The sequence below is a fragment of the Natator depressus genome, chromosome 6 (assembly GCF_965152275.1).
Source record: "Natator depressus isolate rNatDep1 chromosome 6, rNatDep2.hap1, whole genome shotgun sequence".
Taxonomy (NCBI): Eukaryota; Metazoa; Chordata; order Testudines; family Cheloniidae; genus Natator; species Natator depressus.
Genome location: NC_134239.1, coordinates 99102339 through 99129625, shown reverse-complemented (window position 1 = coordinate 99129625; position 27287 = coordinate 99102339). Strand labels below are relative to the sequence as shown.

The 27287-nt window shown below is 39.1% G+C and overlaps 1 protein-coding gene across 6 annotated transcripts in view; it reads left to right on the top strand.

The window, feature by feature from the left end:
* The window catches only part of FOXN3 (forkhead box N3), a 308352-nt gene that overhangs the window by 247805 nt on the left and 33260 nt on the right, over positions 1-27287 (top strand). For 4 of the 6 annotated variants that reach the window (XM_074956098.1, XM_074956097.1, XM_074956100.1 and 1 more), the window contains one exon: positions 26021-26086. The exons of 1 other annotated variant lie outside the window; for it this stretch is intronic. In XM_074956098.1, coding sequence (XP_074812199.1) covers positions 26021-26086 — 66 coding nt within the window. The remainder of the gene's footprint in view (positions 1-26020; positions 26087-27287) is intronic. One more of the 6 variants, XM_074956101.1, reaches the window with a different exon arrangement.

The following is a 27287-nucleotide window of genomic DNA, read 5'->3' as shown; positions in this document are numbered from 1 at the left end:
AATAGGACTGTCTTTGGAAAATCTGAACTGCATGGATAATGTTTGAAATTTAATGGCCATACCTGGTGTGATCAGAGGTCACATGATAAGGGTTTATTTTTAGGTTTAAAAAGATCTCAAGGCTTTCAGCAAAAACGTCTCTACTATAATGTACAAAAACAGAATTGTTAATGTACTGTGTTCTTGTATCTATCAAGAATAGTACCCCTTTTTTGCTCCCATATCATGGCTCTGTTCTTACACTAGAGTTCCAATGGTGCGCATACGCACAAACCCTGTGCTGTTGTGTTTCTCCTTCTTGGTAATTTAGATTCCAGTAAGTGATTCGCAAGTTTTAAAATAAATCTTTTAAATTTGCAAGTTTTAAATGGATCATAAGTCACTTGAATTGAGTCTGTAACTTCAGTCGTGATTCTGTCTCATTTGTTCTTCTTTAACTCCATTGACGCCAGTAGAATTACTTCTGATATACACAACTGTAAATGAGATCCAAATCTAGCATTAGAACAGGTAAGCACTACAGAGCGAAGGGAGTCAAAGTGGGAGCTGCCTGTTGTCTATAACTATTTTCAAGATACTGGCTCTCATTCAGACAATACTCCTAATCCATAATTATCAGAGTATATGTTTGTTACAATAAATATGGATAGATGCCACTGTATGCAAGGAGAAAAGGAGTACTTGTGGCACCTTAGAGACTAACAAATTTATTTGAGCATAAGCTTTCATAAGGCTATTGTATATCTTTCGCCCATTGATTTAGTTGATATACTGTGTGCAGCAGGGGCTGCATTATGTATTTTCATCTCTGTTTCTACAGCATTTAGCATGCTTAGGGATTATCAGCCCCCAAAAAACAGTAAATGGGACTTTTCAGGGGGCCATATCTGAAAATATCTTATACTAAAAAGCCTTGGCCTGTGTGGATAAAATGTAATTAAAGCAAAAACTGCTGGACTAATGTTTCTAATCTTGAAAATACATTAAATATATATCATCAAAATTTATTTTTGAAAGCAGTACTTATTAAAATACTGGAGCATAATGGAAATAGCAGCCTGGTTGCACGGTAAATAGTGCAAAATTATTTTGATAACTGTAGTGCTAATGAGTGGAACTTTTTATTTTTTTATTTTTATGGCATTAGTATTCCAAACACCAAAATCCCAGGCTGGAGAATTGTAGAAATGATGATTGCTCATTAGCAAATAGAATACAGATGTTATGTTCATTTTGTCTGAGTGCTTCACATGAACACCTTGGGGAGTGACTGGCACACAGTAAAAACCTGGTAGCATAACACAGCACTAAACACTTTGGGGCTGGGAACAGGAGCTCATGCATACCATGTAACTTTGGAAAATTTGTGTCGTTTTGAAAGCATTTGTGTAACGTGTGAACCACCATGTCATAAATATGTGTAGAACTGAAAATGATACCATGAATTAGAGCTGGATGAACTGGTGACGTTCAATTCACCTGTCTGAAGGACTTCAGCCTCCAAAGGAACACCCTGCCAACCTCCACCCCGAAAACCAAAAAACCTAATCCCATGGATCCCTTAGTATTTGTAAATCCTTAGGCTGGGGAGGAGGAGGGGATGGGTCCATCCCACCACTCACCGATTTGTCTCTTGGGCCTCTTAGATGGCTCCAACTTTATTTTCACTTTGGATGGGGGCTACCAGGAAGGCCCCTTATGCCCCCTCCTTTCCTTCCCCCCCCCCCCCAAACCAAGCCAAAAGATTTTCTAGAAGGGCCAGGAAGTATCTGCAACCCCTCCCAACACACACATCAAACAGAGAGAGAGAGAGAGCGCTTCTGCTATAACTATCTCTGCCCTAAGTCTAAGGGGCATCAGGCCCGACCTGATCTGGACCCAGGCTTACGATTGTAAGGACATTTGCAAAACCAGTCTATTTGCTCAGGCTTTTCTGATGTAAGTGGAATGAGTGCTGTTGAGTTTCCTTTGAGTTGTAGGATTTTTCCCATTGGAATTGTGCCCAGACTGTTGATAGGTGCATCTTGAATAAGACCTAGGATGGGATCTAAGATAGCTTATGGGAGCTCCCTGAGGGCACATGCTAGGAATTATGGGGCTTCGTTTCCCAGCATGGTGCTGCTGAATGTATGAGAGGCCGAGAGCAGAGTAGTTCAATGGAAGGGAATAGCTAGTCTTCTATTGCTCTGTTGGCTGCAGTGAGGGCAAAGGTAATAGTTTTGATGTATTATACTTCGACTTTTGTAAGGTGTTTGATCTGGTTCCACTTAACATTTTGATTAAAAAAACAACCCAAACAGGATAATATAAAATTGCATGGCAGTCATTAAATGGATTAAAAGCTACCTAATTGATAGGTCTCAAAATATAATTGTAAACCAGGAATCATCATTGAATGGGTGTGTTTCTAGAAGGGTTCTGCAGGGATTGGTTCTTGGCCCTGCCCTATTTAACATTTTTATCAATGACCTGGAAGAGAACATAAAATCATTACTGATAAAGTTTGCAGATGACACACATGTTCGGGGAGTGGTAAATAGTGAAGAGGACGGGTCACTGATACAGAGCAATGTGGATCATTTGATTAAACTCAGCACAAACAAACAATATGCATTTTAATATGGCTAAATGTAAATGTATACATCTAGGAACAAAGAATGCAGGCCATGTGTACAGAATGGGGGACTGTATCCTGGGAAGCAGTGATCCTGAAAAAGATTTGGGGTCCATGGTGGATAATGAGCAGAATGTGAGCTCCCTGTGCAACTGGGTGGCCAAAAGAGCTAATGTGATCCTGGGATGCATAAACAGGGGAATCACAAGTAGTAGAGAGGTTATTTTAGCTGGTCTATTGTGTCCAATTCTGAGGTCCACAATTCAAGAAGGATGTTGAAAAATTAGAGAGGGTTTGGAGAAGAGCTGCGAAAATGAGTAAAGAATTAGAGAAAACACCTTAGTGATAAACTTCAAGGAGGTCTATCTATGTAACTTAACAAAAAGAAGGTTAAGGAATGACTTGATAAGTACATCTATAAGTACCTACCAACGGGGAGCAAATATTTAATAATGGATTCTTCAGTTTAGCAGAGAAAAGTCTAACATGATCTGATGCCTGGAAGTTGAAGCTAGACAAATTCGGACTGGAATTAAGATATAAGTGTTTAACAGTTATAGTAATTAACCATTGGAACAATTCACCAAGTGTTGTACTGGGTACTCCAACACTGACAATTTTTAAATCAAGATTGTATGGGTTTTGGTTTTTGTTTGTTTGCTTTTAAAGATATGCTCTAGAAATTATTTTGGAGGAGTTTTTTGGCCTGTGTTATACAGGAGGTCAGACTTAGATGGTCACAATGGTCTCTTCTGGCCTTGGAAGCTAGGAATAAGTTGTCACTTGGCCTTTCAGAAGGCCATTGTATGCAGTAGTGGCCCTTCACAGCAGACCCGCAGCTTGAGAAGGTGGAGGCCAGAACTTGATGGAGGGAGACCATCTGTATTAGGGGATGAAGAGGATGTTAAGCCAAGAAGCAAACTTCATCGCTTCGTGAATTTTGTCTCCCCGTGGGTTGGAAAAACATAAGGAGACTCTGTTAGGTTCAGTTGGAGGGCATGCAAATCTTGTTACATTTTCCCCAGCTCTTTTAAAAAGTTTTGATCAATTTTACATTGTGTATGGAAGTAAAAACCCAAAATTTAAAATTTTCTTCAATGCAACCAGAAGACAGAGCTTTCTCAAGGGCTGGCCCAAGACTGTGGAATTAACTTCTGTAGGAACTATAGACCATCACAAACCTCGCCATCTGTCACTGGAAGTGCAATGTGCTCTTCTTTGACCTTGCCTTTTCTAATTTAAACACAACGTGTGTATGTGTAAAATATATAGAGAGAGATTATATAAAAAAATCCAAACCAATGCTTTCCAGTTTACACACTTTTCCCTCTGGGGAGAGGATGAGAGAATAAACATGAGACAGATATTAGCTATGTTGCATAATACACTACTGGGAGGTGCTCAAATACTAAACTGATGAGCACGGTTTAAGAACCTATCTAGGATAGAAAAGAATGCCTTAAAAACTGTCTCAAAATTCATTTTGCATATTTGGTGTGTGTGTGTGTGTGTGTGTGTAAAGGAAATAATGTAGAAAGGAAAAGAAATTAATCTGTGAAACTTAAACACTTCCTTTAACCTAAATTTTATAAAGTAAGTTTTTTCAGGTAACAGCGGGATTTAAAAAAAAAAAATCTGATAAGACTTCAGTTTCTCTTCTCTGCTGTGAAACAGGCCATGTAGTAGTCTTCAACCTTCTCTGTCCCTTGCTTACAAAGAGGGCTATCCCTTTAATGAACAGGTAAAGTTGTTTTAGTTTCTAAAATCAGTGTAAAACCTAAGAATCACACTCATACTGCTGTGTGTCGTTTTAAAGGAGGAACTTCCTTGGTGTGATGTTACTCTGGCTGCCTGCCATACTGTGTGTTATGCTTGCCTGGCTGCTAGACTAGGAAGAAATTGAATGTGCTTTGTTAAAGAAAATATTGCATCCTGGATTAATTGTTTTAAAAGTTAAGATAAAATTAAGATGTTTTTAATGTTTAAATTTGGGTGCAGTCTTTGAATTACCCACAATACAATCCTGGAACTGCAGAGTTGATGCCTCAAACCCGAGAGCAAACAGACCTATAATCAAACTGCTGCAGGTTAACTGAAATGTAAACATACCAGTCATGATTGTCTGCTATAGATACCCTCCAAAATCATTAGGCAATGTTACAAACTCCTCTCTTTGTCAGATAGTTAACAAAGGTGCTTTAATTTTGATTGAGACCTTTTTTGAACAGCTTTTGTTTGTTTGCATCACCTTGCAGTAGCACTTTTTAAACCATTATTAGCAGTAGGGAATGCCTAGATGATTTAGATCAGAAAACGAAATTGAGCACTGGGAGAGCTGGTTATAGATTCCGTTTTTTCCTTTTAAGTAAATAGTCTGTTCTAGACAGAACGTATAAACATTGCTTTGTCCTGCTGAGTTGAAAACAATCTGTCTAAATGCCGAAAACATGGTTAGCAGATATCAAAGTTAAACCACTTCTAGAGGCGGAATCAAATTAAAGTGAATTGAAACAAGTTGGATCAGCATGAACTGACTCTATTTGTAAAGAGTACTTTGCATTTCTATATCTTTTCACAGCCATAATTGAGAGAAGAATATCAGCAACTTAACTTACAAAGCTGCTGTTTGTGTCCTCCTTTTGCCCTAAAGCAAACAAAACAGGCAGGCTCCCAATTTGGAATTTGTTGAATGAACCTGAATCATTTATTTACTGTTTAGTTGTCATGACAGCAAGGCAAATAGATGTGAAAAGATTAGCCAAACAAAAAGGCAAAAGCCATAGCCCTGTTTGTAGGGTCTTGGAAATACAACTAGTCACACATCATTTGTTGAGGCTGCCCAGTAAAGGCATTTAATAAAATCCAGGCTGGAAATAAAATACTTTGCATGTCAGGTCTTCAGACTGTGTGAAAATTTGGAACAAGTTTTTAAGGGGTGTGTGTGCGTGTGTGTATAGAAACTTGATACTGGTGTTTCTATTTCATTGCAATTTCAGTTAACATTAATTATTCTTAAATGCATTTTTAATAAATAGTGAGAAAATGAAGAAAGCCACATTAGAGAAAATGTGGTGTTTTCAGGAGAGGACACACCCATCCACCCACCCACACCCCTTGGTTGGTGATTTAAAAAAAAAAAATCTTTGGTGGCTGTCCAGATAGAATGAGTTCCTATCACATTTTTTCAAAATGATTAGAAGATAAACCTTGGTGTCCTCACTAGTATTAGTTATCCTCTAATCATTTTGGAAGAAATGTGGTAGGAACTCTTTCTATCTGAACAACCACCAAAGATTTTTTTTATCACCAACCAAGATGTGATAGGCACTGTAAATACACATAGTAAGAGATAGTCCCTGCCTCAACTTGTAATCTAAATAGACAAGACAGGCAAAGGGAAGTATTATCCCCATTTTACAAATGGGGAATTTAGAGAGAGGCACCATTGAGAGATTTGTCCAAGGTCACCCAAAATCTGCAGTGGAGCCAGGAGTTAAAGCCATATCTCCTGAGGCCTAGTCTGCACTACAAAGGCCTTGTCTCCTGGTGTAGCTATAGTGGTAAATCCCCCTAGAGCAGTAATTCTCAAACTTTTCTACTGGTGACTCCTTTCACATAGCAAGCCTCTGAGCCACCTTATGAATTAAAAATACTTTTTTTATATATTTAACACCATTATAAATTCTGGAGACAAAGCAGGGTTTGGGGTGGAAACTGACAGCTCGCAACCCCCACATAATTACTTCACGACCCCCTGAGGGGTCCCGACCCCCAGTTTGTGAACCTCTGCCCTAGAGCACAAGCAGTTTATACCAACAAAAGTTCTTTTGCCATATAGTTTACACCAGTTCCCCAAATGAAATAAGCTCTACCGGCAAAAGGACTTCCTTGCCTATATAACTACATCTATACTAAGGCATTTGCCAGCATAGCTATGTTGCTTAGGGGTCTGATTTTTCACCTCTCCCTGGCCCAAGGTCCTAACCACCATAGGTAGCTATACCCCTGAACATTTAAGTGTAGACCAGGTGTGAATCCCACAGGGCCATACCCCCTGCCTGGGTAAATGGGCACAAGTGATCAGATCTCAACTATCTCCATTCAAGCTATGGACCCTCTAACAGTGAATGCTCCCAAGTATTGTACTGCAGTCATCAGTGACTATTGGCTCAGTGCTTAACAGAGAGAGATTCTAGATGGACTGGATGTGTGTATCTCCCCACCACAGCCCCAAGTTTGATGTACTTTGTTTTGAAAGTGATAAATGGAGTCACAGGGAACTGTTGCTGTGATATGAATTATTCCTACTGTTAAATAATAAACATGACCACAATGACCTACTCACTCACTATGAGTGAATTCCTGCTGTGGCTTAATCTCAGTAATGGTTTTGTATTTGAAGTAAATAATGTCATGGGTGAGTTGAGGCCCGCTAAATAAAGGGTCAGCAAAATCAAGTTGGTGGATTGATATCATATCACGTATATCATAAAGTAAGGTAGTAAAAAGCCTCAGGAAATTACATTTCTTGTGTAACATAATCAGAATTGCACTTCTACAGAAAAGGTCACTTTGTATTTACTAGTGTTTATGCTGCTTTTTCTGATGTGCCTAAATAGGAAAAACAGGTATTCAGAAAACTTCAAGGAATGGAAAATGGAGTTCTTGGTCCTAATCTGTGCAGTTTCTTTTGGGAATAACACAGAGGAAAACGAGTGAGCTTGATCTGCTGCACAGGAGATGCCAGGATTATATGATGTGGAAGGAATTTTTTACTTTTAAATCCTTTCAGTGTGATGAAATGCAGGGGACAAGAAGGAGGGGCTGACATAAGTGTCCTCATTTTTTTTTAACCCCTTTCATGCTCTCTAGAGATTCCATCTATTCATGCATGCACAGCTCATTTGTGTGGGCGTGCTCTAGCAAAACAATAATTAAATGTAGTGTATGTTTCAGAAACAGAGCTCAAATGCAGTAGCAAATCATAATATTTATTCTGACAGGTTTCAGAGGGGTAGCCGTGTTAGTCTGCATCAGCAAAAACCAGGAGTCCTTGTGGCACCTTCAAGACTAACAAATTTATTTGGGCATAATCTTTCGCGGCCTAAAACCATTCATTTGCATCTGATGAAGTGGGTTTTAGCCCACAAAAGCTTATGCCCAAATAAATTTGTTAATATTTATTCTGTGGTTTACAGTTGTTAGTGTAAACTGAAAAATGAAGAATAGTAGAGAAATAGCCACGTGTACATTGATGTAGAGTACCGCCTGTTCTTTCTGTATTTATGCATTATTTAAAACAAAGTTTAGAATAGAGACTGCTCAGAATAAGTGTCCTCTGCTAGGTTGTAAAGTATCTGAAAATAAGATTAACCAGCTCTTAGTTATTTACAAAATTAAAAAGTTAAGGGCTCTTGAGCCAACTTCTGGGAGAGGCTGATAGTATCAGGCATAGTGTCACAGGCCTCTAGTCCATTGATACCACATCAGTGTGATTCATACTCATTTTCACAGGCAGACTGTAGATCATACTCATTTTCACAGGCAGATTCCACAGAGACGAAAATAATTTTTTTTAATGTGCTGTATTCAGAGTATACCATTAATTTCTGTTACATTAAAAAAAAAAATGGTACGGTAGCAAAGTAGAGCCCTTGTTAGTAATAAAGTGCCAGTTACAAGTAATTATTCTTTCATCTAAACTATAATTTTGCATGACTTACTATTTCAAGGTTTTACATGCATGCATGCTTTTCTGTTTGTGTGGAATTCATTCAAGCTCTGAATGTTCTAATCAAAATAACTTGCTATATAATAAAAAACAAACATAAATTGTCCAGTGCTTGTTAATTAAAGTTCTACTTTCTCAGCTAAAATCAGTGTTCAGCTGTGCAAATGTTGCATTAAAATAACTATATCCATGTGTCAGATGCTTGAAAATATTTGCAATGAACTTTAGTGTGTTCTAGGTTTTATTTATTACATGTAGTTGGAAGAGAGTAATTGACATGGGGAGATCATTAGGGCTCTCCAGGGAGGCAGTGTCTTGTGGCTTATAGCACAGAACTGGATGTCAGGAGTAGAGCTGGACAGTTGATTTTTTTTTTTGGTTTGCCTGCAGTTCTGATAAGTGGGGGGGCCAAACTGAATCCAAAATTCTGAAAACTTTTGACAAATCATAAATCCATTTTGGTTGAATAAAATGTTTTTGCTTCCAGGCATTTTTAAAGGACTAGATTCACACAGTGATGGGGTGGTGGTGCTGCTGCTGGCCACCTTACAGCTTGGCTAAGGCACTCACTTGGGATGTGTGAGACTTGGATTCAGTTTCCCCCTCTGCCTGACAGTGTTCCCTCTAATTTTTCCCACGCATGTGCGGAATAAATTTTATGTGCACCAATATGGAGGAAGGGAATTTGTTTTGTTTTGTTCAGAACTATTTGTGAATTTGACACACATTCACAAATAGTTTTGGATTGACTGAAACAGGGTGGTGGTTTGGTTTTTTTTGTGGGGTTTTTTGGCAAATAAAATATTCACCTGGAAAAAATTTGCCCGGCTCCATTCAGGAGTGATGTGTTTCATTGTTGGGTCTGGCACTCGCTTATGTGACCCTGGGCAAGTCACAGAACCTCTGCCTCGTTTTCCCCATCTGTAAAATGAAGCTAATGCCTAGATGAGTGTTTTGTAGCTTCACTAGTTCGTTTGAGATCCCCGAGAGCATCTTTCATCAAGAAGTGCAGAGTAATAGTATTATGGAGTGTTCACTGAGCACTTAAGTATTATGGTTGGAAGGAAGATGACTGTTCCTTTTAGCTACTTCGAGGATGGACTTGTAAGAAAGTATGGAGAGCAAAACACTTTCTTACGGAATCGGAAGAAAAAGAGAAAACAGCTGTAGATATAGTGAACAAGCATGAAAGGGCTAAAATCTGCAGTGGGAAGGATATATGCAGTGTTTGCTTTTATGTGCCACAAAGCTCTAAGTGGCCTGAAATTCAAAACCTGTTGGTAAAAATAAAGCCCTACGTTCCTATTGTGCCCAGTTTGTGCATTGCTACCACCTGGATTTCAGTTACATAGTGACAATGTTTGTTTTCTCAGAAATTAAAACGTAATGTTTCATTAGCCAACTCCCAACCACAGTCTCAGTACATGAGAAATTACTTTGGCCTGATTGTGCCTGGGCCTTATATAGATGCATCTTAGGGTTTGGCAGGGTGGGCACTAGGGAGAATGGGAAGGAGCACAAGAAAACTTGGGCCATTGCGGGGGGTTGAATAAGGGCCAGAGAACTGCAGACCTTGCCTACACCTTCAGGGGTCCATGGTCAGCCTATAACCAACTGTCTGCTTTTAAAGATACATACTCAATATTCTATTCCATATCAGCTATGAGCCCGGATAGACCAAAATCTACTTATCATAACCTGTTTCTTCCTGATCATATCAGCTAGTGGCGAGCATATGACCTGAGGTGTGAGGAGTTAGCTTTTTGGTGCAGCCCCAGTTCTGAAAATGGTAGGCTAGATTTTTCTCATACCAAGAGACTCGGAACAGGGTGAAGAGGGCATCAGGGAGCTGATTAGGTGTAGTTCAGGTGGCACAAAGGAGGTGAAATTTGGGTTGAGAATGTGGCCCACTGAGAAGGTAAGACGTTGCTCTAATGAACAATGGCATGTATGCGCTCCTTGGATGAATTGTGTCCGATTTTGCTTGCCTCACCTAAATCAATTTTATAGCTAAGGGCTTGGCTACACTGGGGAGTTACAGCGCAATAAAGGAGCCCCAGGCGCACTCGCTCAATACCCGTCCACACTGGCAAGGCACGTAGAGCGTTCTGACTCCGCAGCTACAGCACCGCTGGTACTCCACCTCGGCGAGTGGAATAATGTTTGCTGCACCCTCGCTGGAGCACCGCAGCGCCAGTGTGAACAAGGTGTTGCTTTACTGCGCTCTGATCAGCCTCCAGAAACGTCCCATAATCCCCTTAAGTCAAGTGGCCACTCTTGTCATTGTTTGGATCGGCTGTAGGAATGCGGAAATGCCCTTTGAAAGCTCCGTTTCTGACAGCCGGCTGCTTATCTGCTCCGAGACAAAGCAACCATTAGTGTGGAATGCTGTGTGTGAGAGAGAGAGAGGCGGGGGGGGGGGTGAGGGCGGTTCTGCTGCTGTCTGAACTTACAAGACAGCATGCTGACATGCTCTCAGCCCCACAAAAACCCACTCTCTCTCCTTCCCCCCCCCCACATACACACAACACACTCCCTGTCACACTCCACCCCACCCCCATTTGAAAAGCACATTGCAGCCACTTGCATGCTGGGATAGCTGCCCACAATGCACCGCTCCCAATGCTGCTGCAAGTGCTGCAAATGTGGCCACGCCAATGTGCTTGATGTTGTCAGTGTGGACAGACTGCAGCGCTTTCCCTACTGCACTCTACGAAGGCTGGTTTAACTCAAAGCGCTCTACATCTGCAAGTGTAGCCATGCTCTAAGACTGAAGAGGTTCAGATAAAGGAGAGTTTAGAGGTCAGGATAATTAGAGAGGAAGATCATTCAGTGGTCAGGGCCCTAGGCAGGCACTTGGGAATCTGGGTGCATGTTCCTGTTCCACCACAGACTTTCTTGGATAAGTCACTTAACCCTTCTGAGCCTCAGTACCTCGTCTATAAAATGGGGATAGTAGCACTTCTCTACCTTGCAGGGTTGTTGTGAGGATAAATACATTAGAGACTGTGAGGCACTCAGATACTGTGGTAATTGGTGCCATATATATACCTAAGATAGACAGATGGTGGGATTTACATGACAAGAAATGGCAAAAATCTAGCCTGGAAAGAAAGGAAGGTGGAGAGATATAATAATTACTTAAGAGTAAGTAGAGTATAATTAGAAGCAATTCTCTGTGTACTTATCACCATACCACAGTATCTGAGCATATCACAATTTATTAATGGGGCATCACAACACCCCTGTGAGGTAGGGAAGTGTTTGTTACCGTTTTACAGATCAGGAATTGAGGCACAGAGTGGATTCAATGACTCATCCACAGGTACTCAATAAGTCTGGCTGAACCTGTAATTCAACCCAGGTCTCTTGAGTCCTAATAAGATATCCTATCCACAAGCCCATCCTTCTTAGTTAGTGGTTCTTCTCTTCCACCCTATTCTGTGAGGAGGGGAAAGGTCACTTACTGAAAGTAAGTGCTGATTTAATTTAGAACATCTAAAAGAAAAACTATATTGTCAGTCTGTGAAATGTACTTCCACAGGTGATCATAGAGTCAAATACTGTAGCTACATCTAAAAAGGACTCAACAATTTTATGTCTATTAATAGCACATGTAGTTACACAAATTCAGATAAGATGTATTGAATCTGACTTGGATCATAAGCTAAGCACATGCAGGAGTCAGGGAGGAGTTTTCTCAAGATACAAAACTGCACTAGACATGTTTTCTGGTGTGGGGAGTTATTTGAATCCGTGTTGAAGATATAGAGTGCTAGCTATTATGGGAACCAAAACGCTGGACTCGTTGGACCTGTGTTTTAGTCTGCGATGACAAATCCAGGCTCCTTGAACATCTGTGTAACAAAAATGAAGTTGCTAGGAAGAAAGAAGTGCTGCAAAGACCGTCTCCGACTGGATAGCCCTCTGATAATTCTCTCCACAGCCTTGCGATGCTTTTGGATTCCTTGCGACTGTTGGATGCCCATATTGCTATGGCCGCAAAAAATGCCAACTATCATCTTCAAGTAATAGGAGGATTGGTTTGAGACCGGTCACAATGATCTACATGTATGTGACTTCCAGCCTTGATTATTGCACCTAGTTTTTTTTAAGAATGGAGCTGTCCTGAAAAAGCTCTGTCTTGTAAAAATTCAACATCCTGTCCATTTAACAAGCCCTCCCAGTCTGAGTTCAAATCAAGGCCTTTGTTGTGATAATCAGTTCTCCAAGAGAGCTCTAGTTACAGGAGAGATTGCGTCTTCGTCTGCGACTTTGATCTCCCACAGCAGCTACATTTCACTGGAACCATGAAACAGTTGACCAATAGGAGGCACACAGGAGATGAAACTTTTTTTGGCTCTGAACCCAGCCTATGGAACTCACTCCCACAAGAGTGTGAGTTAACCGTAGACCTCGCTGCATTCAGAACTAACTGCAGAATTCATCTCCCTGCCTTGGCTTTTCCTCCAATAAGTTTGGGTCTCACATGCACACAGTCTCTTTAATCTACCGTTGGGAATGAAAAGAGATTTCTATTTTTAAATATATGAGAGGCACTCTGATATCACGGGGATGGGGTCATAGCAGTAACTAGATAGAGAAAATGACAGTTATCACAATTACCACTAGTTGGCACCCTGGTTGGCAGTCTCAGCAGAGAGGTCCCATGACTGAATGACCTAGGGAAACTGAGTTATCCTTTCATCTTAGAGGGCCAGCTCAGGTTTGATGCAGATGATTGGGCTGGGGTAGGATAGGGCATCCTGCACTATTCCTGCCAGGGCTGTACCTGCTTTGTAGATACAAACAGCACAGTCCCCACCACTGTAATCTGGAATCTTCCTGGAATGCAAAACCTACTTCTGTATTTAACATACATAAATAAAAAATATATATATTACACTTCTGAATTTGTATCTGCAGAACTAGAATAAAGGTAATTGTAGCTCAGGTTTAAACTGAAGTTTAAATATGGTTGCACACTTTCCCAAAATTCAGTGTTTGGATCAGATGTTTTTGTTCAGGCTTACCTCTAATAGTAGGCAAACGACACTGATTTGTAATACTAAATACTTATCATACATTGAGATGCACCGGGATACATCTATGAGCAACTTTTTTTAGATAGTCCAGAAGATCATCTATCTAGCTATCAATAGGTTTTATACTGCTGCCCATCACTATAATATCAGAGTGCCTTTCATATGAAATTTAACACTTATTTTATGAGACTGAGGATTTAAATATCAGGTTGGTATTTCATACTGGAATTTCACTTGCAATTATGTGTAAAACAGAAGTATATATTTGTAGTTGAAAGGTGGCAGTATGAGAGAAAACTAATGAGAGAAAACATTAGTACTTTTTACAGTAATATGCAGTATATTTTATGGAGAGAATATCAAATGTGCTGTTAGCGTATTTGTTGTACTAAAGGAAATGTTTATGAAGCAATAAAAAAGGGGAGCAGTAAGTAATGTCCTTGAGAAACAGAACTGTGCATCTTGCAGTTCTACTTTCCAGTGTATAGTGGAAGTAAGTTTACTTATAAGTGATGGGTCTAAACTGAAGAATAAACAGAAGGTTTCTCCTTTAAAATATTTTTGAGGTCCATAGTCCTCATTATACTTTGAGATTTTCTACCCCCTACTGGACACACAGAGAAGCATAGTAGGACTATGAAGAGTAAGAAAAGAAATATTCTTTCACTGGATGCTTAGGTACCTAGAAACTTTTCATTTTTTAGCTATGAAAGGGCATGAGATCAGTCAAGATTGTGCAGTAGTCGTTAGCAAGTCTATTTGATTCTCCTTAGAGAATAAATAGGTGATCATTAAAAATTTAGTGTTCACGAGGTTAATGCATTCTCTTCGTTTTGTGCTTATTTTTATCAATAAGATTGCCAGATAATATTTAGATTGGTTTCCATAGACAAGCATTAACTTTTCTGTTTTTCTCTGTAACACACAGATGAAGATAGCAAATTACATTTTAAATGAGCTTCTTGTTTTACTGTCCTAGAATCATAAAATTTCAGGGTTGGAAGGGATCTTGGGAGGTCATCTAGTCCAACCCCCAAATCCCTGGCCTCAAGGAACCAGTAGAATTAATATGGACTCTTCCCCTATACATGTCAAGTTCAACTTTTTAAAAGATGAAATGGGTGGGTAGTGTGCTGTAACTGACACAATCTCTCAGAACTGCCTCTGTGAAAAAATAAAAAGTTGGCCTCACTAGGGGCTGTTGGATGTTGAAATAATTATTCCCCCTCCCCCCACATATTTGGGTATAAAAATAACAATGTTGAGTAGGGAGGGGTTTTTTAAATGACTGAATAGAAACTTTACAAAACACACTCCCCTATCCCCTTAACTATTCCCCTGATCCAGCGGACTTTGGAGGAGTTATTGGTGTTCCCGAGCACTGTAAGTTCAGGGAGTCTCTGCATTGGAAATTGTGGGCTATATCAGAGAACTGTAAATGGATGGGGGGAGTATGGTACATTAACAGTAGTTTCTTACGAAATTCTCGTGGAAATTTTACCAGCCCAGGCACAAAACCTGTTTGCCCACTCTCTGTTGTGATTGATAACGAAAGTGCAGAAGATATTTTATTCAGCTGTCAACACCTCATCCCGAGCTGTTAAAATTTTGTAAGGCAGTTCTAATTTCAGGTTGATCTTGCAACTGCTAAGCACACTGGCCCTGGTCCATGGGACTACTTGTGTTCAAAGTGTGTGTACATATTTAAGTGCTAGATCAGGATCAGTGTGCTCAGCGCCATCAGGATCAAGTCCCTACTAAGGTGTTTTGAATATTCAGCAACTTCAGCAACACGGCTGTTTTGATTTGGGTTGCATTGCTGTACTCATTCATTATGTAAGGAAAGGGGGCAAGACCTGTTAATTCAACTATTCCTGTGGAGTACTAATTCTTCGCTCTTCTCATCCAAGGATCTCCAAGTGCTTTACAAACAATTTATCCTTGTGTTTTCTCCATTAGATAGGTGGGTGGTATCCACGTTATTACATATTGGTAAACTGAGACTGAGTCACAGTAAATCAGTGGTAGAAGGAATGTGTATCTCTCCCCTGTCAGTGTTTTCATTTCATTTTTTAAAAATCATTGTCTGGGCTCATGTTACCTTTCCCTCACTAATGGCCAGATTATAGCGTAGTAGAATCATCGTGATTATTTAATGATCTGTGAATGCCACTGAGCTGTAAAGTCATAACTTCAAACTCCGTAGCATTCTGCTTCAATGTGAAGTGAGCCCTCTTGCAGTATTTTGGAACAACTTCTGGGCTCTAGTCACACTTTTTCCATTATTTTCTAAAGTAATTTCAAATTTCCTAAGTGTCATGAGGCCTGTATATAACTTACAGGTTTGATACTATGCAATGCTACAAATAGGAAAGTCCCCAATCTGTTTACCGGGAAGAGCCTGTAACACTAAAGTCAAGAAAACAAATACAATAGAACCAAAGAAAATCCAAAGGAAAAAAAAAGTGAAAATATATTTTATGTTCTTATAGTCAAGCGAGAAAGAGCAAGCAAAAGTGTGCAAAAAAACTAGCATCTACTAAATATGAGATAAAAAGGCAAACAGTTTTTTTTAAGTAATAGGATGATGTTCAGTACTTATTAAACTCTGGTGCTGGAATGCCTAAACATTGTTCTAAACAAACTGCATGCCCATTGGATTCTAACAAAAATAATACTGTTAGAGTAAGTCTGTTTAATACAAATAAAGTCTCCAATCCTACAATGATAAACTTTATACTTGTGGGTTGTTTCCGTGATTAGGCAGATATGAGAGTGTTAGCAGGAGCCTTCACTAAAACAGGGCCAATATGTACCCAAAATATGAATTGCTAAGATTGGAAATTGATTACGTGCATGTAACAGCCAGTCTACAACTGTAATTAAAAGCCTTCAAAGGACCTAGCTAAAATTCCTTGTTTTAATATAAAGAAAAATGTTGAGTATTAACCCTTTAAAAAGAAAATGCTCTCCCACACATTGACTCGGTATCAGTTTGTATTTCTGGATAAAAACACTTTTGTTGGAGAGCTACAAAAGAGGTCAAAAGATAGCAGATGCTAGATTTTCCTTTTTTTCTTTAAATTCAAAGAATTTTAGAGAGAGGATTATCCCAGAAAGAGTGAAAAGGTTAAGCATTAAAACCTGGTCCCAAACATAGTTCAGTCATACAATGTAACTGTTGCTAGGATTGTCTGCCCTCTTCCATTAATATGCTTCAGAGGAGTAGAAAAGCTGCTCATCCCAGCAGCATTCAACATTGCTCCCTGTGGAGAATGCTCAACAGTCTTCCCAAGAACTATGTACGGTCTTTAGCGTCTGTATGTATAGACTGGGGCTGGCATGCCCCAGTACAAAATAAGGATTCTCAAGTGTTCTACTGGGAAATGTGCTTTAATCTCTTTGGGTTTCTGTTCTGAGAACTTTGTATTTGATCCTTTTGGTCTCTAAGCAGAGGATACACTTTCAAAGAATTCATGAGAGAGACACGGTATTGCCCTAACTAGGTTTTGTTTTTGTTTTTTTTCTTTTGATTTGTGTTTTCAACAAATCGCCAAACCTGGTAGTTTGTGTAGTCTAAAATTGATCTGTTTATATTAATTAGCTGGGTTTTAATCTTCTAATTTAGGAACAAGTGAAGTGAATAGTGCTGGGTGTGAATTTCTTTACACCCGTCTTTCTTGGTATTGAAGAGTTTATTTGGGCTGATGTAACTAGATAAATAGCAAAAGGGGCCTGTTCTCTGAGGATGTGTCTACACTGCAAAGAAAAAATCACAGCACTGAGTCTCAGAGTCTGGGTCAACTGACTCAGGCTTGCGGGGCTAAAAATAGCAGTGTGGACACTCCTGCTCAGGCTGGGTCTGGTCTCAGATACCTGCCCCATTGCTGGGTTAAAGAGCCTAGGCTTTAGACTGAGCAGAAATGTCTTCACTGCTATTCCTAGCCTTAAAACCCAAATCAATTGACCCAGGCTCTGAGACTCAGTCTGTGGGTTTTTCTTTGCAGTGTAGACTCTTCACTACAGACTTAGCCCAGGTTCTCACCCAGGTGTGGTCCCTAAATCCCATATAGCCACATAAGAACACACTCTCATCTGGGAGTGAGGGTATTTCAAGCCCAGGCTAGCATACACAGCTGAGGGTATAGACTTGAGCCTGGCTTTGCTGACCGCTTCCCTTGTTTGCGGTTAGGACATAAGCTAATGAAGCTTGGAAGCTGATAGTCCTCCAGTGCCTTCCCACAACTCCACCTGGGCTATATTTTCTTACCCTCTACCTTCTGGCATGGGTGGGGATACTCCACTAGGGCTAGGCAAGCTTGGGCAGAATCTACAGTGGAGACATACCCTCAGTATTCATCCCTGTGCTGAGGCCCCCTCAAGCTCTGATTTTAGATTAATAAAAAGGTAAGTGTTGTCCTCAATGGAGAGGTTTTTTCCCTTAGGAAAATAAAGTGTAAGTGGTGTAAAGGCCTTCTGTACACAGAGGTGGGTTTCATTTTACCGTAATCCTGGTTTATGTTAACATGGTTATGACCAGCAGCAGAGAGAGAAAAGGACCTGGGCTGAAGTGAAGATCTGCTTAAAAAAAAAAAAAAAGAGTTGATGTCCTTGATTATACCAGTTGGATTAAGGAGGGGCTTAACATTTAAAAAGAAGAAAAGTTCTAACTTGTGAGACAGTTTTGTTAAAGCCACAAAATTCCAAATTCTGCTATGTAAGATCACGCAGAACCAAGAAGCCTACTGTGATTCTTGACTAAAATGTAGATGAGTGAATGACAGAATAGCAAATCTTTGCCCATGAATTTTCCTTTTTTGTCATGTCCTTACATAAGATGGCCACTGTTTTCTACATCCTGTACTTTGTGCCTAGTACTGTACAGATGGGATGGAGGGCAGACAAGATCGTACTGGTACTCCTTACAAAGGTGAATTTATTCTCTCATCCTTAAACACTGAAGGAAAAAAAAAAGCAACACTCAGGAAACGGAAGAAATCTGAGATCAATCATAGATTTTATTATTATCCCCTCTCATTGTATATAAAATGTAGATCTGCCATCTTTTCAGACTTTCTCTAAAGCTTTTATCCTGCTTTGACAACAGTATGTATCTATACTTTTTACAGTTAACTAACATTACTCTTTACAGTTGAGATCAAAAGTTATGATATGCTTTCTCTTTCAAGCTGCTTTCATTAATCTGGACATGTGCAAAGTCTACTGTTATATTAGCAAAAACAGCATGGTAGAAGAAAGAGTACTAATCTTTTTAGATAGTAATACTTTTTGTGACTCTGTTTATCATTTAGTTCAGTAATAAAATTGTTATAGAATGGGGTTAATTATATATGTTAGTTCAATGACAATACAGTTTTATAATGCAGATGTTGAGTAGGAGAAAGACTTCAGCTATCAATGTTCCATATTATTTAATGATGGCCTTTTAAAAAAAAACCACCTTGAAAAGTGGCAGTCATTCATTTGGCAGCATGGCAAATGAACCTAGGAACTGTCATACCAAAACAATTTAATGGTCCATCTAGTTGGTACCTTCATTCTGCAGTGTCTCATACTGGAGCCTTTGGAGGAAGGGGGGAAATAACTGTAGGAAAACCAGGGGAAAACCAGGCCAGCCATAAAAGGCTACAAAATACCATGGGATGAACACCTTCTTCCTGACCTGTTCTGGCAGTTTGCATTAAGAATTGATGACTTTCATTCTTATTCTACCTGTAGACTAACTGTATGTATTGCTATTGAGATTTACAATGTCTAATCCTTTTTAGAACCTGATTCTGCAATCCTTACTAGTTTTCAGTAGCACTCCCACAAGTAATTCCATTTAGTTCGAGAAAGTTCAACTCAATCTTATTAAATGTTTCCGAGTCAGGCTCAGTAATATCCTGCAGCAAGGAATTTCATAGGCCATTTCTAGTTGCCTGAAGGTATTTCCTTCTCTCTGGCTTGTGCTTATTACATTTTAATTTCATCAGCTGTCCTTCTCTCTGTCACTGGACAAGGTAAATAAAAGTACTTGATTTGCCTTCATTCATTGTTAATTATTTCGTATATCTCTGACCTACCTTGACTTTTGCTTTTCATTTTCCAAGCTTAACAGTCTTCATATGAGACGAGGAAAGGCACATCCCTTAACAGACTAATTAGGCAAAGAGAAACTATGAGTTGACCTGTTGACTTAATGAGCCTAAGGACAAAACGTGGAAAGAGCATAGTTGTTTTTGCAGTGTACCATCGCTGAAAATGGATAAAGTCAAGAAGAAAGATTAAAGATGAGCAAATACATGGGAGTGGTGGGAGTTGGGTTGGGGAATGCCTGATACTGTGGACAATGAAGGCATTAGAGTTGCAAGTTTTAAATACAGCTCAGGAGAATATGCTTACATAATAGGATTCTGCATGGAAGAATGTAATGGAGAAGGCTAATGGAAAAGTAGAGGTGATTGAAACACAAAGATTAGCTGAATGTTACTGTAAAGCCTTTAAAAATCCTTTAAAAGAAAAACTAAAGAAATCTTTTATATTCTTGTTTGATGCAATACTACAGTGATGATCATGGTAAACAGATGATGCAGTACGTGTACTGACTTCACCTTTTACGAGTTGGCAGTGAAATTGAATAGTACCTCTGCCTTTATGCATTTTATTGAATTGACCAAAGTAAAACTAAGACCCAAATTCTCAAACTTAGGCCCTGATCTTGCAAAAACATGAGTAAATAGTCCCATTGACTTCAGTGAAGCTACCCAAATGCATAAATTTACTCATGTGCATAAGAGTGTGCAAGATTGAGGCCTGAAGTGCCTAAAGGCCTGCACCTAAATCTGTGTTTAGACATCTCATTATAAACTACTTGAGTTTTTACGTGCCTAACTATGGATTTAAGTGCTTCTCCCTTGGAATTTGAGCTTGAAATTTCAGGACATAATTGCTTAAAATATTAAATTGCTATTTTCTTTATTTTGGAATAAATTCAGTGTGCAGTTGGAATGATTAAATGGAAAATGATATACTGTATATTAATTGAAATAAATCTACTATAATTTTGTTAGGAATTATAATTTTGCAGTAATATAGACCCTTTTTAATTTTGTTACTGTAGTTTTTATAGTATGTTTTAATGATGAGGGAAGAACTAGCATTTTGGCAGGCCTGGACTGTTTTCATTCAGTGGCCAAAGAATTTGAAATAGAAAAACTCTATTACAAATAATAAACCAATAATTTTAAGGTAAAATGTTTTTTCCTTCTGTGTGAAACTGTAAACCAAAGATCAGAACAACATAATAGATGGACAGCTGGCACATTGGGGTTTCTCAGGTGCCACCTTTTGTTTTTAATTATTTTTTGTCACTTCTTGAATAAACAGTCTACCACTGAGGGTTACCCTCTGGCTTTCTGGCTTTTTGTGACCAATTCTGTGCCAAGATATTTCATGCTCATTACTTGACCATTCTGTATTACTGTGCAGAACATGTTCCGATCTGTACGTACCTTTTTTTAAGTGAACCTTAGCCACAAACATAGCTGAAAAAATAACCAACGCCCTGATTCAACAAAGCACTTAAGCACATAGTTAATTTTAGTGGAACTACTTAGTGTTTAGAATTAAGCACATAATTCAGCACTTTGCAGAATTAGGGCCTGAGTCTGAAGTACAGCAGTTCTGTTATGGGTTTAAAACTCTTCATTTTGTATGAGCGTGTATGTGTTTTGCCTTTGACTTGTCAAAGGAATCTTCACTCTTGAATGCAGTACTGGATAAAGTTTAGTAGCAGAATTACAACTACAGTATATCCAAATTATGTACCACCTCTGCCCCATTTAGACTATGTCCGTTCAGACTATTACGTGCTCTACTGTAACTGCTTACGGTCTGTCGCTGCTTTCAGCTACCTTCTTGATAGCATTTGCAGGGCTTTCAAAGAATGAGGAGCCAACCCTTAGATTTAGGATTGTAGTGTGGGGCCTAGAGTGCATACACTCCAAATACATATTCGGAGAACAAACTACAGCTGATCTATTTGACAATAGCTTTTGCTGTTGCCTTTTTGAGGACTTTAGTTCTGAGGTCATTTTGATTTCTTCCTCATGCTCTTTATAGCACCCACCAGCTTGTCCTTCCTCTGCTCCCTGTCCTTTTCCATTTGGAAGGATTTCTTCTACTTCCACCTTGTGAATCTCCCTCGCTGTCTGTAGTTGCCTATTCTGGTTTCTCCTTTTCTAGCACTAAAGAATGATCAGAATATGCCCGTTTAAACTTTGATTTTTATAGCCAAGGTAAAGCACTGAATAAAGGCATTTTTCAGACTACCATTCTGTTCTCCCCCTTTCTAAAAACCTCCATGTTGTGACCCACGAATGCTTGACAGCTACATCGCTAAGAGTCCCTTTGGCATTACAGCATGAACTTGCCCTTCAACTTTGAGTTTGCATTATGGCGCTGTCTGTACTCCAACTTTCTAGCCAGGTAGTGCCATGATTGGCACCTATCAGTGTTTTGCCCTTTTCTGTGCCTGTGGCCTAGGTTGCCATGTGGTTTTCTTCTTGTAACAAGTCTTCGATGCTTTTTTTTTTTTCTTTAATGGTACAGATGAGGCCTCTGCCCCGTTCATCCAGTCCCTAACTTTGGCCCACTTCTCTGCTCAGCATAATATCCCAATGTGCATTGTCCCTTATGTTGCTGATGCCACCCTGTGTGCATGTCTTCAGGGACTGTCCCCTGCTGAGGCGTGGGATAGCTTCCCAGATTTTTCAAAAGTGCAGGACACAAACATGGCTAGACAGCATAGCAGGTGTGGACATATCTGAATCTTGCTTGTGTTGTGGAAAATAGCTGCTGGGGACACACCGTGTTTGTTGTAACCAGTTCTGATTAGTGTCCAAGTGATTACAAAACCACAGTTGTTCTTGTAGAACGTTTCCATGGTGTATTTTTGTGTTTAATTTCTCTGGAAAAGATTATCATTTCCCCACAGTCTTTTCTACCCAAACACTGGAACATCATCTAAATTAAGAAAACCAGAAAGTAAAATCATACAGGAACAGCCTATAAACAAAGGCTAAAACTGGCTACGTGAATAGTAACAAAGTATATTGGACTACTAACATTCTTTCAATGTTGTTTTCTAAGTTAGTGTTTAACACAGGTAAGATCGTTCTATTTTAAATATGAATCTCCTCTGGACATTCTCCCTTTTTAGTCAAGCTAAAGAAAACAATATTTGATTTGCAGTAAATGAACTTGATCCTGTAAAATGTGGTGCATTAAACACACTATTCCACCCATGGGGACGTGAAAAAGTTTCAACCACCATTTCCAAACAGTTCAGCGTCAATCAGTGCTGATTTTTGGGAAGAACTCTGCCTTTGACCTGTTTCCAGAGTTAATAACGAATATGAGCTTGTGAACTCTCTTATGAGAAGTGTACTAGGAGTAATCCTTGGCATTAGAACATGTTGATGTGATCTGAAGTTCAGCACCTGCCTTCTGTACATTGGCATCTGTGCAAGTCAGAACAGAGGGACAACCAAACTGGTGCAAAAACTTCTTGTAACCGATTCTGCATTTGTTGAGTTTACTGTTACAGCAATCGTGTATTAAATATTGTCATGTAAGAAGTTGTTATAGCTATTTACAATACAATATTATATACTCAAGCTGGAATCAAACTCTTTTTCTCTGTAGGTGGAGTTAATTTATTTTTTGCTTAGACATTAAAATCTTTTACACTGCATGGTTTGTATTATGAATAGCTTGTAGAACTTTCTACTACAACACATTACTCCCCTGGAAATAGAACAACACACACAAAAGTATGAAAAATGTATTTTTAACAGTAAAAAATATTTTCCAACATAATACCCAGTATAGAGTACCATGAAGCTATTAGCAGTAAATTAAATTTTTTGGTATGTAATTTAGTATAAATACTGACAGGTTGTGTCGTGTGTGTGTGTGTGTGTGTTTTAATGAGCTTATTAGTCATTCAGTTTAGCAGTGCAGAGGCAGCAATCGGCAAGGGCGTGCGTTTTTATGTCTGCTTCAATTGCACACTTCATTTATTTGGACATCGCATAGGCGGCTTTCTCTGTCACACAGCATCACTGCACGATTAGCAAGTTTCGCCCCAGGGCAGCTGGGACGCTTTGCTGGGGCAGATGTTCTTTTCAGCTTATTCAGTGGCCGCTCTTGGGTTGTTTACTGTTGTCATGGCTACCTCCATTTCCATAGCAGCCGCGCTGCTGCGTCTGAAGCAAGTGAATATAGTTATAAAAGGATCATATTTTATTCTGTCTCCATAACTTGCCATCTGTCAACGGATGGCTCATGATGGATTCAGAAACCGATTTACGAATAACAGCAGCCAAGTAATAATTTTTGCTTATATTAAAAGTAACAATAGGTATGAATGCAAATCACTTAGGTACCTTCAATGAAACACTGGTTTTGTTTTCCCTGATTTTAGAGGTTTTTGCTTCTAATGCTTTCTCACAATAATAATTTAAATTCTTATTGACATATGAAAATGACCGAATGTCATCTTTGTGTCTGATTCCATGCAAGTGTTCTTGACACTCTCCACTGTGCTAGTAACTCATCCCAATACAGTGACTACAACTCATGAAATGATTACTTCTTGCACAGTGCATTAGTAATGAAACCTAAATACTAGGGCTGTCAAACAATTAAAAAAAGATTAATCGAATTAATCGTGCGATTAAAAAAATTAATCGTGCGATTAATTGCACTCTTAAAATAATAGAATACCATTTATTTAAATATTTTTGGGTGTTTTCTACATTTTCAAATATATTGATTTCAATTACAACACAGAATACAAAGTGTACAGTGCTCACTTTATATTTTTATTACAAGTATCTGCACTGTAAAAAAAACAAAAGAAATAGTATTTTTCAATCCACGTAATACAAGTACTGTCGTGCAATCTCTTTATAATGAAAGTTGAACTTACAAATATAAAATTATGTACAGAACATAACTGCATTCAAAAATAAAGCAATGTAAAACTTCAGAGCCTGCAAGTCCATTCAGTCTGTCTTCTTGTTCAGGCAATCACTCAGACAAACAAGTTTGTTTATATTTGCAGGAGATAATGCTGCCCACTTCTTGTTTACAATGTCACCTGAAAATGAGAACAAGCATTCTCATAGCATTGTTGTAGCCGGCGGAGCAAGATATTTGCGTGTCAGATGCGCTAAAGATTCATATGTCCCTACATGCTTCAACCACATTTCCAGCGGACATGCGTCCATGCTGATGACATGTTCTGCTTGATAACCATCCAAAGCAGTGCAGACCGACGCATGTTCATTTTCATCATCTGAGTCAGATTCCACCAGCAGAAGGTTGATTTTCTTTTTTGGTGGTTCGGGTTCTGTAGTTTCCTCATCTGAGTGTTGCTCTTTTAAGACTTTTGAAAGCATGCTCCACACCTTGTCCCGCTCAGATTTTGGAAGGCACTTCAGATTCTTAAGCCTTGGGTCGAGTGCTGTAGCTATCTACAAATCTCACATTGGTACCTTCTTTGCATTTTGTCAAATCTGCAGTGAAAGTGTTCTTAAAATGAACAACATGTGCTGGGTCATCATCCGAGACTGCTATAAAATGAAATATATTGCAGAATCCAGGTAAAACAGAGCAGGGGACATACAATTCTCCCCCAAGGAGTACAGTCACAAATTTAATTAATGCATTATTCTTTTAACAAGCATCATCAGCATGGAAGCATGTCCTCTGGAATGGTGGCCAAAGCATGAAGGGGCATACAAATGTTTAGTATATCTGGTATGTAAATACCTTGCAATGCTGGCTACAAAAGTGCCATGCAAATGCCTGTTCTCGCTTTCTGTTGACATTGTAAATAAGAAGAGGTCAGCATTATCTCCCATAAATGTCGTAGTGATTGGCTGAACAAGAAGTAGGACTGAGTGGACTTGTGTGCTCTAAAGTTTTACATTGTTTTGTTTTTGAGTGCAGTTATGTAATCGAAAAAGTCTACATTTGTAAATTGCACTCTCACGACACAGAGATTGCACTACAGTACTTGTATGAGGTGAAATGAAAAATACTATTTATTTTGTTTATCTTTCACAGTGCAAATATTTGTAATCAACTTTTATTTCAATTACAACACAGAATACAATATATATAAAAATGTAGAAAAACATCCAAAATAGTTAGTTAATAAACTTCAATTGGTATTCTATTGTTTAACTCTGATTAATTGTGATTAATTTTTTAATCACGATTAATGTTTTTGAGTTAATCGCGTGAGTTAGGTGCGATTCATTGACAGCCCTACTAAATACTCCTCACCAGAATTAAATAGCAAGCTTGAGAGGAATAACAGAACACACCGTGCACACAAGCATATACAGTACAGTGACAAATATACTTCAGTGTAGTTGACTTAACAGTAGTTTTGGGATCATGTGCAATCAATGATCACATGTTGGAATTTTCCAAAATAACGTCTTGGATACTTTAATCTTTATTCCTTTTCAATGCAGAGATTCGGTCTAGCAGGGGGGTAAAAACAAGATTAGCCCAGTTGTAAATAATGTATTTATTGGTTGATTTTTCCAGATCCTGACATTGATGCTGCCACTGCCATGATGCTTTTGAATACTCCCCCTGAGATACAAGCAGGTTGTGAGTAGATATTTCTATAGCATATAGCACCATAGACATGTAAAGTTAACATTCTCTTTTTATAAGTATACAGCATACCAGACAAAAAAGGAGGATCTAATGGAGAAATATAATTCCCTTGTAGACACTACTTTACACTAAATATTATTTTATTTTTTGTGAAAATATTACATGAATAACAATTCTATATCTCTGTGTTAGAGATAAGATTATTGTTATTCATTAAATACATATAATTTAGTGATGTGGGACAAGTGAGATAAGACCTGGGGTAACCGCCAGAAGTTGAGAAAGAGACGAAGGATACATACTTTTTGTTTTCATTTTGCTTTGATTTGACTCCATCATGTGTGTGATTGAGGCCACCTGGATGTTTTCTAGTCAGTTGGACACTATTTCAAATCCTTTCTTGCATGCATACTTCGCATTTTGCCTGTGTGATATGTAGTGCCAGGGCCCTACACAGGCTCCAGGAAATCAGGCAAATTTTGGCTTCCTGCCCATAGGTCCCTGTCATTCTCCAGCTGGCCCCACAGATATTGTGATAACTTTTTATTGTTTGAGGCTAGGAACCCATTGTGTTAGGTGCCTTACAAACATGGGACAAAAAGATGGTGGTCCCTGCTCCCAAAGACCTTACAATCTAAGTATAAGACTAAAGATGACTGATAGAGATGGGGGAGTACAAGGAAACAATGGGACAGTATTGGTCAGCATGACAGGCAGTAATACCAAGCAATTCACAGCTTTAAATATAAAGACAGAATTTACCTACAGCCATTATGAAGCCTGGCTAGCTTCCCTGACATTGGTTTAGCTCACGTGACCAAATAGGAACTGTATGGGAAGCCTTGGTCAGCACTTCCTTGCTCTGTCTGGGGAAGAGAACCAGTCACAATCCAAAGCATTCCCTGCACAGCCAAGGAGAGCTTTGGGGGGAGCCATTGTCAGCCTTCTTCGAAATCCCATGGGAGAAGGATCTGCTGAGAATCTCCTCCAAGAAACTCCTCTCCCCAGAGAAAAACGGATTTGGCCTCACTCCCATTCTGCTTCATCCCATGGGATGAGGCTGAGAATGTCATTGGAAGGGGGAGGGAAGTGTACATGGTGAAAGGGAGAGATTTTATCAAGGGATGTGGCATTTGGGATTAGTGGAAAGAATGGGCTGAGAGAAGCAGCAGAGGAGAGGACACTGAGGAGA